At 31.8% G+C, this 13,976-nt stretch overlaps 1 protein-coding gene across 2 annotated transcripts in view; it reads left to right on the plus strand.

Annotated features, from left to right (window-relative positions):
- The window catches only part of LOC134693150 (uncharacterized), a 31,753-nt gene that overhangs the window by 12,676 nt on the left and 5,101 nt on the right, over window positions 1-13,976 (plus strand). Inside the window, exons 7-14 of one of the 2 annotated variants that reach the window (XM_063553856.1) lie at window positions 695-765; window positions 1,980-2,108; window positions 3,710-5,020; window positions 6,238-6,383; window positions 7,597-7,653; window positions 9,676-9,778; window positions 11,291-11,413; window positions 12,313-12,425. In XM_063553856.1, the coding sequence (XP_063409926.1) occupies window positions 695-765; window positions 1,980-2,108; window positions 3,710-5,020; window positions 6,238-6,383; window positions 7,597-7,653; window positions 9,676-9,778; window positions 11,291-11,413; window positions 12,313-12,425 (2,053 nt within the window). The remainder of the gene's footprint in view (window positions 1-694; window positions 766-1,979; window positions 2,109-3,709; window positions 5,021-6,237; window positions 6,384-7,596; window positions 7,654-9,675; window positions 9,779-11,290; window positions 11,414-12,312; window positions 12,426-13,976) is intronic. The other variant, XM_063553857.1, reaches the window with a different exon arrangement.

Raw genomic sequence — 13,976 nt, forward strand, 5'->3', positions numbered from 1 at the left:
TACTGAGGTTGTGTGATCAAACCCCAGGGGTGCACTCGACTACAATCTTACTTGACTAGGATTGGTTTTTCCTATCAAAGCGTGATTGTTTTCTCTTGGCACTCCAGCTTTCTTCACAAATTATAACTGGCCGCCACGAAATAGCCTAAATATGGTGCTTAAAAGTGGCGTTAAAACATCAAAAATCATTCTTAAACAATAGCATTTTAAAAAAGTGTATCTTAACTAATCCTGGTACCAATTATTCATTTCCAACACTTGACTTAATAGATATAGGAAGATGTGGTGTGTGTGCCAATGAGACAACTCTTCATCCAAGTAACAATTGAAAAAGTAAACCATTATAGGTTAAAGTACGGCCTTCAACACAGAGCCTTAATGTCTTTTTAAGAAAAAAATTATATATTGGCCCCTATATCTAAATAAATGTTTGATGTTTTGATTTAACGCCTATGATCAGTCTTTGGTAAATTAAACACACATCTGGGGTGCCAAGTAGTATCTTTGATGATCTTAATCAAGTACATACACAATCATAATGCAAAAATATAATTTTCAAAGGTTTCCTGTGCTTAATTCTATTCATGTATAAAAGCAGCGTTGAAAAATATGATTGGACTTGTTGCGAATGTGCAACTGGTATGCATTATATAAAGAAATGTAATCTTATAAAATATCTTATTATATTTTTCAGGTATTTTTATCATGGACTAGCTTATTTGAATGATTTTGATCAGCAAGAAATTTTTAAATCTCTTTTAAAAGGTAAGAAAAATTGAAAGCAAGAGCAGCATTTTACAAGGTTCATATAAGATTAATTAGGCATGCTTTTATCTTTTAAATAAAATATATGTAACTTGCTCAAGCAAAAGAAGATGTATATTGCAATGTATGTGTTAATGAGACAGAAACCCAGAAAAAATAGACAACAGTCACTAAGGAAGCTGGCTTGGCATGTTTTGGATTTTTTGTCAGATTTTCAGAATCCTCTGGTTTTATCCATTTGAATGCCTTGAAAAAATTTGACCGGTGACCCCCATTTTTCTTTATGTAAGTCTTTTACATGTATGATGATATTATCATCATACATTTATCATCATGATAAACCATCTGTAAAAGTCGTATAAAATTTTGATAACTTGTTAACAGTTTTTGAGAACTTCAACTTGTCAATGATAAAGATATGAAAAGTCAAGAGAGAATATTTTCCCGCCAAAATTTCAATGGCTAATATAATATCTTGAAAACAAGCACGGTGACCTATATATTTTTTTGGTCTTTGAATTCATTTATTAATCCTCTATCAATATAAACTAGTGTTTTGAAAAATTAATTACTTTGAAACTGAAAAGTGAACTCCCTTAAGGTAAACAAACATTATATTTTATTTACAAGATTTCAAGCCCTAAATTGCTTCGAGTATAAAAAAAAGTTAATTTTAATTAAATATATTCAAATGATATTTTTCAGCTCTTATCATATGAAAAAGATAAATAACTGCTATAAAGGAGTAGGTTCAGTAAGTCCCCTTTTTGGCCCTAAAATATAGCAGTTTTACAAAATTGTGAAAATGTAATCATTAAGCTATTTGTTGGAAAGTAGAATGATTCTACTACATAAATATAGGCTGTTTTTGACAATACAATGCACATATATTGGGTACTAGCATCATTAAGTCATGCTAAATTACTGAAATCTTCACAATTTTAGCATTTTAGTTAAATTTTAGACGGTTTCCATCTTTAATGAAAGTGGCCGCATTCATGTTCATTCATAGCGGCCACTTTCGTTTTTTGACAAAAAAACATCTGAAAAATTTTAATGACTTAATCAGTTAAAATCTGTCACTTAAACTAATTGAATCAATTGAAATAGATCTAGACACGTAAGTGTTTAAAAAGTGTCTAAAAGTTGAACTTGAAAATTGAGGCCAAAATCGGCCCTTACCCGACTTACTCCTTAATGTTTTTATTTTATAGGTTTAATGACAATAGAATTTAAATTATCTTACAACTCAAGAGTTTTAAATTCCTGGACTAACACACCATTGATAGTAGCTGGAATCTTAGAAGTTGATGATACACCATTACCTGTTGTACAGTCATCTGGTAAGTACTGGAACCAGTGTGTTACTGTTACACTTAACTGATGAATGGAGTAACAGTATACTACCTTGTAAAATCATCTGGTAAGTGCTGGAACCAGTGTGTTACTGTTACCCTGTTCAGGAGAGTAACACTGTGTGCTGCCTGGTACAGTCATCTGGTAAGTACTGGAACCAGTGTGTTACTGTTACCCTGTCCAAAAGAGTAACAATGTGTGCTGCCTGATACAGTCATCTGGTAAGTACTGAAACCAATGTACTACTGTTACCCTGTCCAGAGGAGTAACAATGTGTGCTGCCTGGTACAGTCATCTGGTAAGTACTGGAACTGTGAACATATATTTGTTCCGCATAATACTTGTTCCCCCTGGAACAAAATTATGGATAATAAAAGTTCTTGGGAACAAACATTACATAATATTAGTTCCACCTTCATAAGGTATTTTCCTGGAACTAAAATATCATATGGTGTCAAAATATTTGTTCCTTTAAAGAAAGAGTGTCATTTGATTTTTTTACACCTGAGGAATACAACAAAGCTTTTACATATTTAAACGATGGCTCTCATTCTAAGCGAGGTTACGATATATATTTTTATATTTTTAATATTTTATCACTGCATGTCCCACTGTGACTTAACTAAATGGTCCTTTAGTCTGTATCAATGAAGAAAGATATGCTCAAACTTTAGTCAAGCATGAAGTTAACCACAAATTTCAGGTGAAAATGTCTACTTTATTATTGGAAATTTAATTCCATACATTTGTAGCTAGAAATGATTTATGATAATGTAGTATATATTCCTAAAACTTTGATCATACAATAAATATTTCAAGAACTTTCATTATCTAATAACCATGATAACTATCCCTGGAACATTTATAATATAGCCAATATTCCAAATATGCCTGGAACTTTTAAAATATATCAAATATTCCTAGAACTTTTATAATATAACAAATGTTCCTGGAACTTTCATTATAATATCATGAATATATAAAACATTGTCCATAATATTTATTCTAAGAACTTTTAGCATATAACAAAAGTTCCATTGGGAACTTTCCTTATGTAATATTTTATCCTTTGTGAAGGAAATTTTCTTATAGCATTGGATAAAATATTATACAAGTAAAGTTCTCAATGGAACTTTTGTTATATGCTAAAAGTTCTTTGGAACAAATATTATGACGGAACTTATATTCTGTCACAGAACCAGTGTGTTACTGTTACCCTAAACTGACAAAATGAATGGTTTTATCAGATTCCAACAATGCCACTTTCATCAAATAGCAAAAAATATTGCTAATCATTTTTCATCTCCATCTCCTTCCAAATTGATGCTTTGAATTTGATTTTACAGGAAGTACATGACTGGGCATGTCATTTTGTTATGTTAGATTTTTGTGAGCAACCTGATTTGCATACAATTCTTACTTTCATCTAGCGTGCTTCACATGTGTCGATGATGTGAAACTTAATATATGTGCTTTTGTTAACAATTTCTGTATGGGAAGTCAAGCACAATATATACGTGATACTTAAATGCAAAATGAATTTATTATGACCATGCCTTCAGTGAAATACATACTATTACTGTTTTAGGGAAGCATCTAGAAGAAAAACCAGTTTCGAGGACCAAGAAAACCGAAGACACCAGTGTTAAAGTCATTCATTCAAATCGTAAATCTGGACATGTACATGAACCAAAGACTCCACCTAATACACCATTTAATGCAGGAAATTTTGCCCAAGGTTTTACAAGACAAGATGTTGAAAATTTAAAACACTACACACAGAGTTCATCACCTCCAGACACGGAGTACTCAAGTTCAAGTCATATTTCTTGTCCAGATCCAGTCAAATACAACTTAAATCCAGCAGTTTACGTTGACCATGATAACAAGGAAGATACTATGTTTACCCTTAACGAAGAAGAGGATCAAACTCAGGATTCATTTATAGCAGATGACATTGAATCTGTGATAAAACGCTCAAATGAATTAGAACATAGGAGACATAGTCCCGTAAACTTAAACAACATTGACTCTACGATAAAACATTCAGATGAATTAGAACATATGAAGATTAGCCCTGAAAATGTTGATGACTTTAAAAATACTTTTAATGGTTTTAATGATAACAAGCCTCCTGATAGGGGTTCCCTGTCAACATCAAATTCTCCTGTTCATTTTAGTCTAGAAAATGGTGATGAAATACCTTATAGGCCTAGGGACAGGGCAAATGCACAATCAGAAAGTTTTTTAAAAATTGAACAAAATTGTTTTAAAAGTAATGATAGTGATGTTAGCAGTGATTTAGCACATAATGTTGACATGGTTGAAGGGTTTTCACCAGAACACAGCCGTGAAGATCAAAATGCTAGGATCTTAGCTGATATACTTGGTGACAAAAGTAATTTGAATCAAGAAACGCAATCTAGTCCTGACCAATCAGATTCAGGCATTGCAGACAGTCCATCTTCCATTTCAGCATCAGCAACAACCAGTCCTGTATCTTCTGGTGTAAAAATTAGAGGCAAAAAACATAATTTAAAACCTGATTTTTGTGCTTCAAAACATGAATCTGCTCCAGAAATGTCTCCAGCTGTTGCAAATTCAATTGAGACTTCAAAAATGAAATTTTCAAAACATCGATATTCTTTGCCGATTATAAAACCTCTTCGTAATAGCCCTCAGAGTTCTACCTCACCATTTAGAACAATAGAGGAAAGTCAAACATCTCCCAGACCTAGATCAGAGAGTGATAAAGCAGATGAGGTAGGATTGACGTCGCCCTCTAGTGTTGGTAATAGTTTAGGGGCTGCAAGTGGATGGTCCTCATCATTTCAGTTGGAAGCAGCAGATACCATAGAGCCCTTACCTGAGTCCAGAAACATTCCAAACAGACCAAAAGGTAGACAGGAAATATTTATTTTATTATATTTAAATTATCTTTGGTACATGTATAAAATTGGGTTCAGTAAAAAGACCAAGGTTATTCAATGACTTACAATCCATCAGGTTTAGTATCAAACAATGTAATGATTGAATGAATAAAATTGAGAATGGAAATTGAGATTGTATCAAAGAGACAGTAACCCGACCATAGAAAAAACAACAGCAGAAGGTCACCAACAGGTCTTCAATGTAACGAGAAATTCCCGCACGCTTCCACCCGGTTGGCGTCCTTCAGCTGGCCCCTAAACAAATATATACTAGTTCAATGATAATGAACGCCATACTAATTTCCAAATAATACACAAGAAACTAAAATTAAAATAATACAAGACTAACAAAGACCAGAGGCTCCTGACTTGGGACAGGCCCAAAAATGTGGCTGGGTTAAACATGTTTATGAGATCTCAACCCTCCTCCTATACCTCTAGCCAATGTAGAAAAGTAACACATACCTGCAGAAAAATTATATAATTGCCAATGAGACAACTTACTTAGTACCAATCATCGGCAATGTCCACAGAACATGTATACATATTCAAATCCCATATGGCCTTCAGCAAACCCATACCATGTAGTAAACTATAAAAAGCCTCATGATAACAAATTATCCAACAATTTAAAAGTGTTCACTCTTACTCATATGTTAATTTAGATTATGATCATTTGGTGTTTTTTCTGATTTTACAATTGTTACATCACATGAAAAAAACACCTTTTGCAGATAATTGAAAGAGTAAGTTTGCCCTCATAGTCTAATAAAATCAACAAGAAACCAAATTAACTAATGTATCCCATAAAATACGATATTTGTCCACTGTCAACTATAAATGTTCAAAAAGCTTCACAAGCCTGGTGTCCTAAATTTGAAAGTTTTAACTGACTCTAATGCATAAATATCTATTAGAAAAATCTTTCCAGACATGTATAGCTTTCTATTTCAATATAGAACCGAAAACATCCGGATATTCCCAAACAAGGTGTTTTAAATTTGATTGTTTTAACTGTTTCTTGTGTATAAATATCTCGTTAAACAGGCTGCGATGGTAGAAATAGAATATATCTATTATAAAGTACCTTCCATACAAAGCTTTATATTTCTGTATAGAACCAAGAATGTCACCAAACAAATTGTATTGATTAATTCATAATAAATATAAATCTTATTATTGATAGCTGAAAGTTTTGGTTCACTGCTGAAGAATTACACACCTTCAAGTTCTGTTACCTCCCCTTCTTTGGAAGATGTCTTACAAGATTTACCAGAATCATCAGATATGTCGCCACCACCTCATCAAATTAACAGGATATATGAATTAGAGGTAAGACAATTGAAATATAGTTATTTTTAGGTAATTTGACTTTTATTTCCCCAGCTTCAAGGCTAAGAGATTATGATAAGGTTTTCCCTTACACTTGTAATTTATGATTTTAATTTTATAAAATAGATCTCAATATGCCAAAAATTGGTTTCTGTTTTCCAACTTAAGTTTATCTCAACAAAATATTTTCAAACTTATACACCATGCTTATTACCACTAAAAACTGATCAAGTTTGAATATGAGTGTTGTTTCTATCACCTTTCCGGAGTTATGTCCCTTTCTAAATGAAAATTTTCAGGCTTTATTTATAAGATCTGTGCCTGTTCTTTAATTATCTAACTGTTATGTGTTTACATGGGAGAGATACATATCACACAATGCAAGTTGCACTGTAAATAAAGACGGTAAACCATTAAAAGGTTAGACAGATAGATGGATGGAAAATTTACGACCTGTAAGCAGTCCTTTGTTTTCACAATTAAAAGTGAAATATCAACTTATTGGGATTAACAAGTTAAAAAAAACCCATATGAACTAGCTATGTACTATACAAACAAGCTGGTGGATTTAATACTTGATAAAATTATTGATGAATAATTATAGATTATCGTTGATTATCTCAACGAGATTGATTTTCTCTCTTGAGCTGGTACAGCGAAAGTGAGAAAAGCAATCGAGTTGAGATGACCAATGATAATCTGTTTATCGCTATTTTACCTATGACGACGTTGTCAATTTCAATGTCAATTTCGTTAGAAACGCCATGTGGCTTCCTTAGTTTCTAGTGATAATTTTTCCATCTCAAGCGAGAGGCATGATATGAAAATTATCACAAAAAAGGATCAAAGGAAAAATGCTCAAAATAGCGATAATAACTGTTATTGCTTTATACTGTATATGTGTTAATTTACATCTAAAGTCCCATGGAAAATTTGCTGAATTGTGTATGATGAGTATTGCATATCCAAAGATCTATTTTATAATAAGCATTTTTATAAATAGTTGAATTTTTATTCCAGTGTTCATTATATGTCTAAACCAACTTATTAAAGCAAGCCAAATTGTCTGGAAAAAGGTTAATGCAAAATAAAGTTTACAGTATGTTATGTTTTTTTTTTAATATGATGAAATTTATAAGAGTTTTCTATAGATTTTGCTTTTTTTAAATTTGATTATATTGTCATCATATATATTGTTATTGACACCATTTAGGATGATACCGTATTAATAGAAGGCTATTATGAGATAGCGCCATCTATGTCAGACGTAGTGAGTGACGGCATGCCTTAATCTACTGCTTTCTATTTAGTGTGTTATTAGAGCATATTAAGCTTTTTTTCTTATCTTTTCTTAGATTGATATATCTATATTCTAACCTTGTGAACTTAAATCAAAGATGTATAATGTATTCTACATATATGACTGACTTACTATTTTGTAAATTATACATTTTGAAGGATTTACTGTGGATTTATTTATCTTGGTACTACATGTACTAAGTTTAACAAAGTGCAAATCTCTATTGGCTTGTATGCTTATAGCTTTTTGGTCCTAAGTACAACATTATCGAATATCTATGCAGTTACAATTTTTCTCAATCAACGAAACTAATTGAATCCACAGTATTAGGAATTGCATGGGCTCAACAATTTTAAAATTGCCTACACTAAGCTACAACATTTAGACAGATTACTTCATACTAAAGATTTATACCTGCATTTAGGCATTTAGTAAATTATAAGTTGTTCAGTTTTTAATATATCATTACTTTGTTGTCACAACTAAAGAGAAAGTGAAACCTTTGATCATGGGGAATAATTTTGAACAAAATTTTAGAAACAAAAATATGAAAAGCAAGGTTTTAATGTAGGAATATTTACTGGTTTTATAATTATTTTAGTGTAGTCACATTCTAATAATATATACATAGTGTGACCAGTATACGTAGTATAGATTTAAAAACATATAATCCTGAAAGGGGAGATAACTCATACATTTATTTAAAAATATTCTACCAGATTGGATCCATTAAAACGTTTAACCCCGCTGCAAATGTTTGCACCTGTCCTAAGTCAGAAATCCGATGTACAGTAGTTGTCGTTTGTTTATGTGATATATACATGTTTCTCGTTTCTCGTTTTGTTTATATAGATTAGACGGTTGGTTTTCCCGTTTGAATGGTTTTACACTAGTAATTTTGGGGCCCTTTATAGCTTGTTGTTCGGTGTGAGCCAAGGCTCCGTGTTGAAGGCAGTACTTTAACCTATAATGGTTTACTTTTTAAATTGATATTTGGATGGAGAGTTGTCTCATTGGCACTCACACCACATCTTCCTATATCTATATACAGTCAAATTAGCAGTAAATGTTGGCTAACTTGGAAGAAAGTGCTCTTTAGTTTTTGCAGACTTCAATATGTACTGTTAAAATTTTAATCGTTTCGCCAATGAGTCCTGGTTTACCGGGATTCACGCTTCAGACAGCTGACGATGAGTCCCGTTTTACCAGGATCGGTATACCTCTTATATATTTCTCGCTCAAAACAGTGCAAACATCAGTTATCTTTCTTTATGCTAAAAATTGCTCAAATAAAATACTTAACTTTTAAAAAGATTTTTTTGTCGACACTGTTTTCTATCCAAGACTGCAGTACTCACAGAAGTAATGTTATTAAAAAAAGTCAAATAACAAAAATACAGAACATCAAGGGAAATTCAAATCTGAAAGTCCCTGATCAAATGGCAAAATCAAAAAGTTCAAGCACATAAAACAACTTGAAATGGTATATAGCCTGCTTTGTTTGTGAAGGCTTTAGCTTGGTGTTTTGACTTTTTCTAACAGTATCATTAACATACTAATGTAATGGTTGCCTACACTGTTCAGAAGCTTTATTTGTCTTTACTTATTTGTAGTTTGTGGATATTTTTATTTTAGTGTAGTTTTATTTTTATACAATGATTTAACTTATGCAATTAAAGTATAAATAGAAATGAATGTAAAAATGTGTAACTATAAAAAAAATTGACAAAATGAAAATCACAGTAATTGAAAGTGTCATCAATATGGTTGTTTGATCATGAGTTACCATAAAAAAGGCTAGATTTTCACAATTATTATTAATTTGAACTTGTTATTATATAAAAAAATGTTAAATTAAGATTAGAACTAGTGAGCCTTATATTTTCATTTGTATTGCATGTAGATGAAGTTAACACCTATCAAACAAGGTATAGAATCACATACTCCTATGCATGTACAGATTGTTATTTTTCATTCATTATTTTCATATAGATTGCCCAATCAAAATTGGAGATAATAGGAGAGATAGCCAATGAGAAGGGACTTGATGCTCAGAACTATCAGTGTAAAGGTTGTACCAGACCTGTAGGATTGAGTAAGCATTACATTTAGTACTTTTTTCTTCCTGGTTTAGTTATCATGCTTATTGTATCCTATTCCTTCCTGGTCATGTCATTTTTGGATTCACTTGCATTATGGCTAAGGGGTCAATATTTCAAAGGTCAATGCATGGATACAAAATTGACAGCTATACATTGTATGAAATTCTTTAACCATGGCTTTATATTTTTAAGCAATAAGAATAATATAATAATTGTGTTTGACTATGGGAGAAAGTAGCCTTTGATGCATGATTTTTTACTATTAATTGGTTTTGGCTTTTAACTAGCTGTCAGTAACTGCGAGTACTCTCAAATCGTATTTTCTTGTTAATTCGACCTGTTGATACTGTTTATAATGCTTTTTTGTCATTTTTTATTTATATGGATCTTGGCTGTATACCAGCTTTGATTATTTGTAATATCTTCAATTTTTCACTTATTCTTACAACATTTGTATAAACTTCAAGATTATAAAAAAACGTTTTTTTTCTAAAGTGAACATTGATTGGTTAAATATTTCTCAGTGTGTTTGAATTTGTTTGATAGCCTTTTGGTCATGACTGTTTGTCTCTAATATTTAAATAACTGTGCATTTGTATTCAGATATCGCAGATCAAATTTATTCGTTCTTTGTGTAATCATACGTTTTTTGATTGAGTTAAGTCTGCTAATTGATATTTTATCGTATGTTTTTATATGTTGTGATGTTATGCTATTGTTTCAGAAAAAGGGAGAAGGTTTGGGCCCATTAAAACGTTTAATCCCGCTGCAAATGTTTGCACCTGTCCTAAGTCAGGAATCTGATGAACAGTAGTTGTCGTTTGTTTATGTAATATATACGTGTTTCTCGTTTCTCGTTTTGTTTATATAGATTAGACCGTTGGTTTTCCCGTTTGAATGGTTTTACACTAGTAATTTTGGGGCCCTTTATAGCTTGTTGTTCGGTGTGAGCCAAAGCTCCGTGTTGAAGGCCGTACTTTAACCTATAATGGTTTAATTTTTAAATTGTTATTTGGATGGAGAGTTGTCTCATTGGCACTCACACCACATCTTCCTATATCTATTTGTTGTAGACATAGACAGCGTGCTCTCTTTTATGTCACACACAATGTTTTCAACCAAGGCTACTTATTTTTTATACAGTGAGTCTCATTGCATTGGGGTCTAAGAGTGACGCGGAGTTGACGATTTTTTGTAAGCGTGCACGTGACATGTGAAAGTCAAATTATTGTGTTGTGAAAATGGGAAATGAGGTCTAGCAGGACCTGGGAAATGACAAAAAAATGAGAATTGCTTACGTACATAGTGTAAGCGGGATACGGGAATCTGACAAAACAGGAAGCCGGATCCGGGATCGGAACCCCCCAATGAGACCCCTATACAGTCACTGCTAATTTCACCATTTTGTGAATGGTACTAAAGATTCTCTTATTTCTTTTCAATATACATAAATACATTCAATATTAGTTCAAAAAATAAATGAAAAATATATTTGCTAATTTCAGTATATGGTAAACCTAGAGTATGTACATTTGATGCAGGGTACTATTGTTTTGAATGTCATGAGAATGATGAGTATTACATTCCGGCCATGCTGATTCACAACTGGGACTTCAGAAAACATCCAGGTAATAAATTCAGAAAAAATAAATTTTTATAAAAAAAAATGTCATAATATTCTATCCATGGTGAAAATGCTGACAGGGCTTTCCTTCCTAACTTCTTTAGGACAGAGTTAAGGCACTTGAATTGTCATATATGGATGAGTATACGTATCAAGTACAGTGCAAAGGAAAGTTTAAAATTTTCTTTTAAGGTGGTACCTAACACTACAGGGAGATAACTCTGTGAAATCTGCAGAATGTTTTAATGATGTCGTGCTGTTAAGGAAATATTAAGCTTCTCAGTGATCAAAATAAATTTTTGTCAAACTGCTATATAATCAGTGTAATTTTTTTGATTATACTATTGGTTCAATTTTTTTGAAATTTTTATATTTTTGTCAAAAGTTCAAAGTAAATACTGTGTCAAATTTTAAGAAAATTAAACGAGCCAACTTAATTTTAGTTCAGGTGGTAGATACCACCTTAAGGTGGTTCCTGTATTAAAATTGACATTCCTGGTTACCAACTGAGCAGATTAAATAGATAAGGCTGCATCCTTTTAACAGTCTCACAAGCAAAATCATCACATTGAGAAAAAAAAATTATACTAAAACTGAAAATGTTAATAACATCATTTTAATTCCAGTAAAAGTATTTGATATTGCTATTTGTGCATTGTTTACTCAAGTTTTGTTATTTGGTTTAAATAGTTGATATGAGGTGCTATTTACACCAGTTAGTTTACCAATCAGATTCTTGCTTCATAAGAAATATATCTATTTCTTTGAGTTCCGTTATATATGCGATCTTTGTAACGAACACACAACCTTATTTCTTGTTTGTTGTTTGTTTTAGTTAGATCAGAAAATATTTATTTTAGTACGAATGAAATGAGGTAGAAAATAAATTATTTTTATTTTCAGTTGCCAAATGTAATTTCAAGTTTCTGCTGGATGCCGAGGATCAAACAAAAATAGACATATCTAAAGTCAATCCTAAACTTTATGAACATGTCAAGGAAATGGAAGATCTCAGGGTGAGCACAAGGGTTCTGTAATATTTCTGTAATTTATTGGGGGCTTGAAAGCATGGCATTCTTTTCCAACAACAAAAGAAAGCATGATTTTTAAGTAGATTAAAGATTCCAAATAAATTCCTATTAAGGTGGTACCTAGCACTACAGGGAGATCACTCTGTAAAGTCAGCTAAACGTTTTAATTACGTTGTGTTGTGAAAGGAATATTAAGCTTCTCAATGATCAAAATTGGTGTTTGTCAAACTGCTATATAACCAGTGTAATTTTTCTGACAAAATAGTTGGTTCAAAATTTTTGAAATTTTTCATTTTTGTTAAAGGGTCAAAGTAAATAATTTGACAAAATTTTATGAAAATTAAACGAGCAAAATTAATTTTAGTGAAAGTGTTGGGTACCACTTTCAGCAGGAATTTTTCTACCAAATAACAGCTAACCAGTGTAACGTAAGGGTACCCAAATTGCACCGAGTACCCAAATTGCACCTATTTAGAAAAAAATAGCAATAAAAATCTTACAAGATTTCCTAGAGACTAAACAAGTTGTATTTTTATGATTTGATACTATGCCCGTCTTTCAACATAAGTAAACATATTCAGTTATACACAAAATGTTCACAGTATTTATCAACAGATGGACTGTTTACTGAAAAAAACAAAATGTACGAAAACGTCACCATGCGACGTCATCAAAACGTCATCTTTTTAAAATTGGCAAATACAATATATTATAAGTATCCATTTCGTAAAATATGAATAGTAAGCATGGACAAATATCCAATTGTTCAAAATATTTGAAGAAATTAAACAAAAGCTCGGTTATTAGACTTTTGATCATGTAAATTTAAGCATGGATGCATTTTGGGTACTCCTCATTACAGAATCATGGATAGTTTGGAGGTTGATTCAAACCCATATTCTAATGACTCAATATGGACTAAAAATTAAATTGGTGTACCTATATGACAAAGAAGGATAGGGCTACAAAATAAACACAGTATGGACATTTTTTTCCTGATCATAAAAAAACGTAGGTGAAAAAACTGTCAAAATAGGTGCAATTTGGGTACCGTCACGTTACATGTATTTTGAAATTTGTACTTGTAAAAATTGTGATATGCCTGAAAATATATTTTGTAACTAATGCAGTTTGGTAGGAAATAATTTAAATTATAAGGGTAGGGCACTTGCATGCATGTGTATGGCTGGATAAAACACTTGTATGAATGTTTAAGGGTTTCTACTATAGAATAAGAATGTGTTCTTGAAGAAAAACAGAGTTTAAGTCAATGAGACAGCAACTTAACAACCTAAAAAACCATTATTTAAACACACTATAGCTTTCACAGCGACACCAACATATATAGGCAGGTGTTGTTACAATAAAGCAGACTTTAAATCGTCAACCGGAAGCCTTTCAAAGCTATGAGTGAACTTAACAGAGTGTAAGTGTATCAATATTCATATTTAGTTACTGTGGATTGAAATACTAAGGCTTTTCTACCTCAGGCGCAGATTACCTTAGCTGTTTTTGGCAAAACTTTTAAGAATTTTG

The sequence above is a fragment of the Mytilus trossulus genome, chromosome 12 (genome assembly GCF_036588685.1).
Source record: "Mytilus trossulus isolate FHL-02 chromosome 12, PNRI_Mtr1.1.1.hap1, whole genome shotgun sequence".
In the NCBI taxonomy this organism is placed as follows: Eukaryota; Metazoa; Mollusca; class Bivalvia; order Mytilida; family Mytilidae; genus Mytilus; species Mytilus trossulus.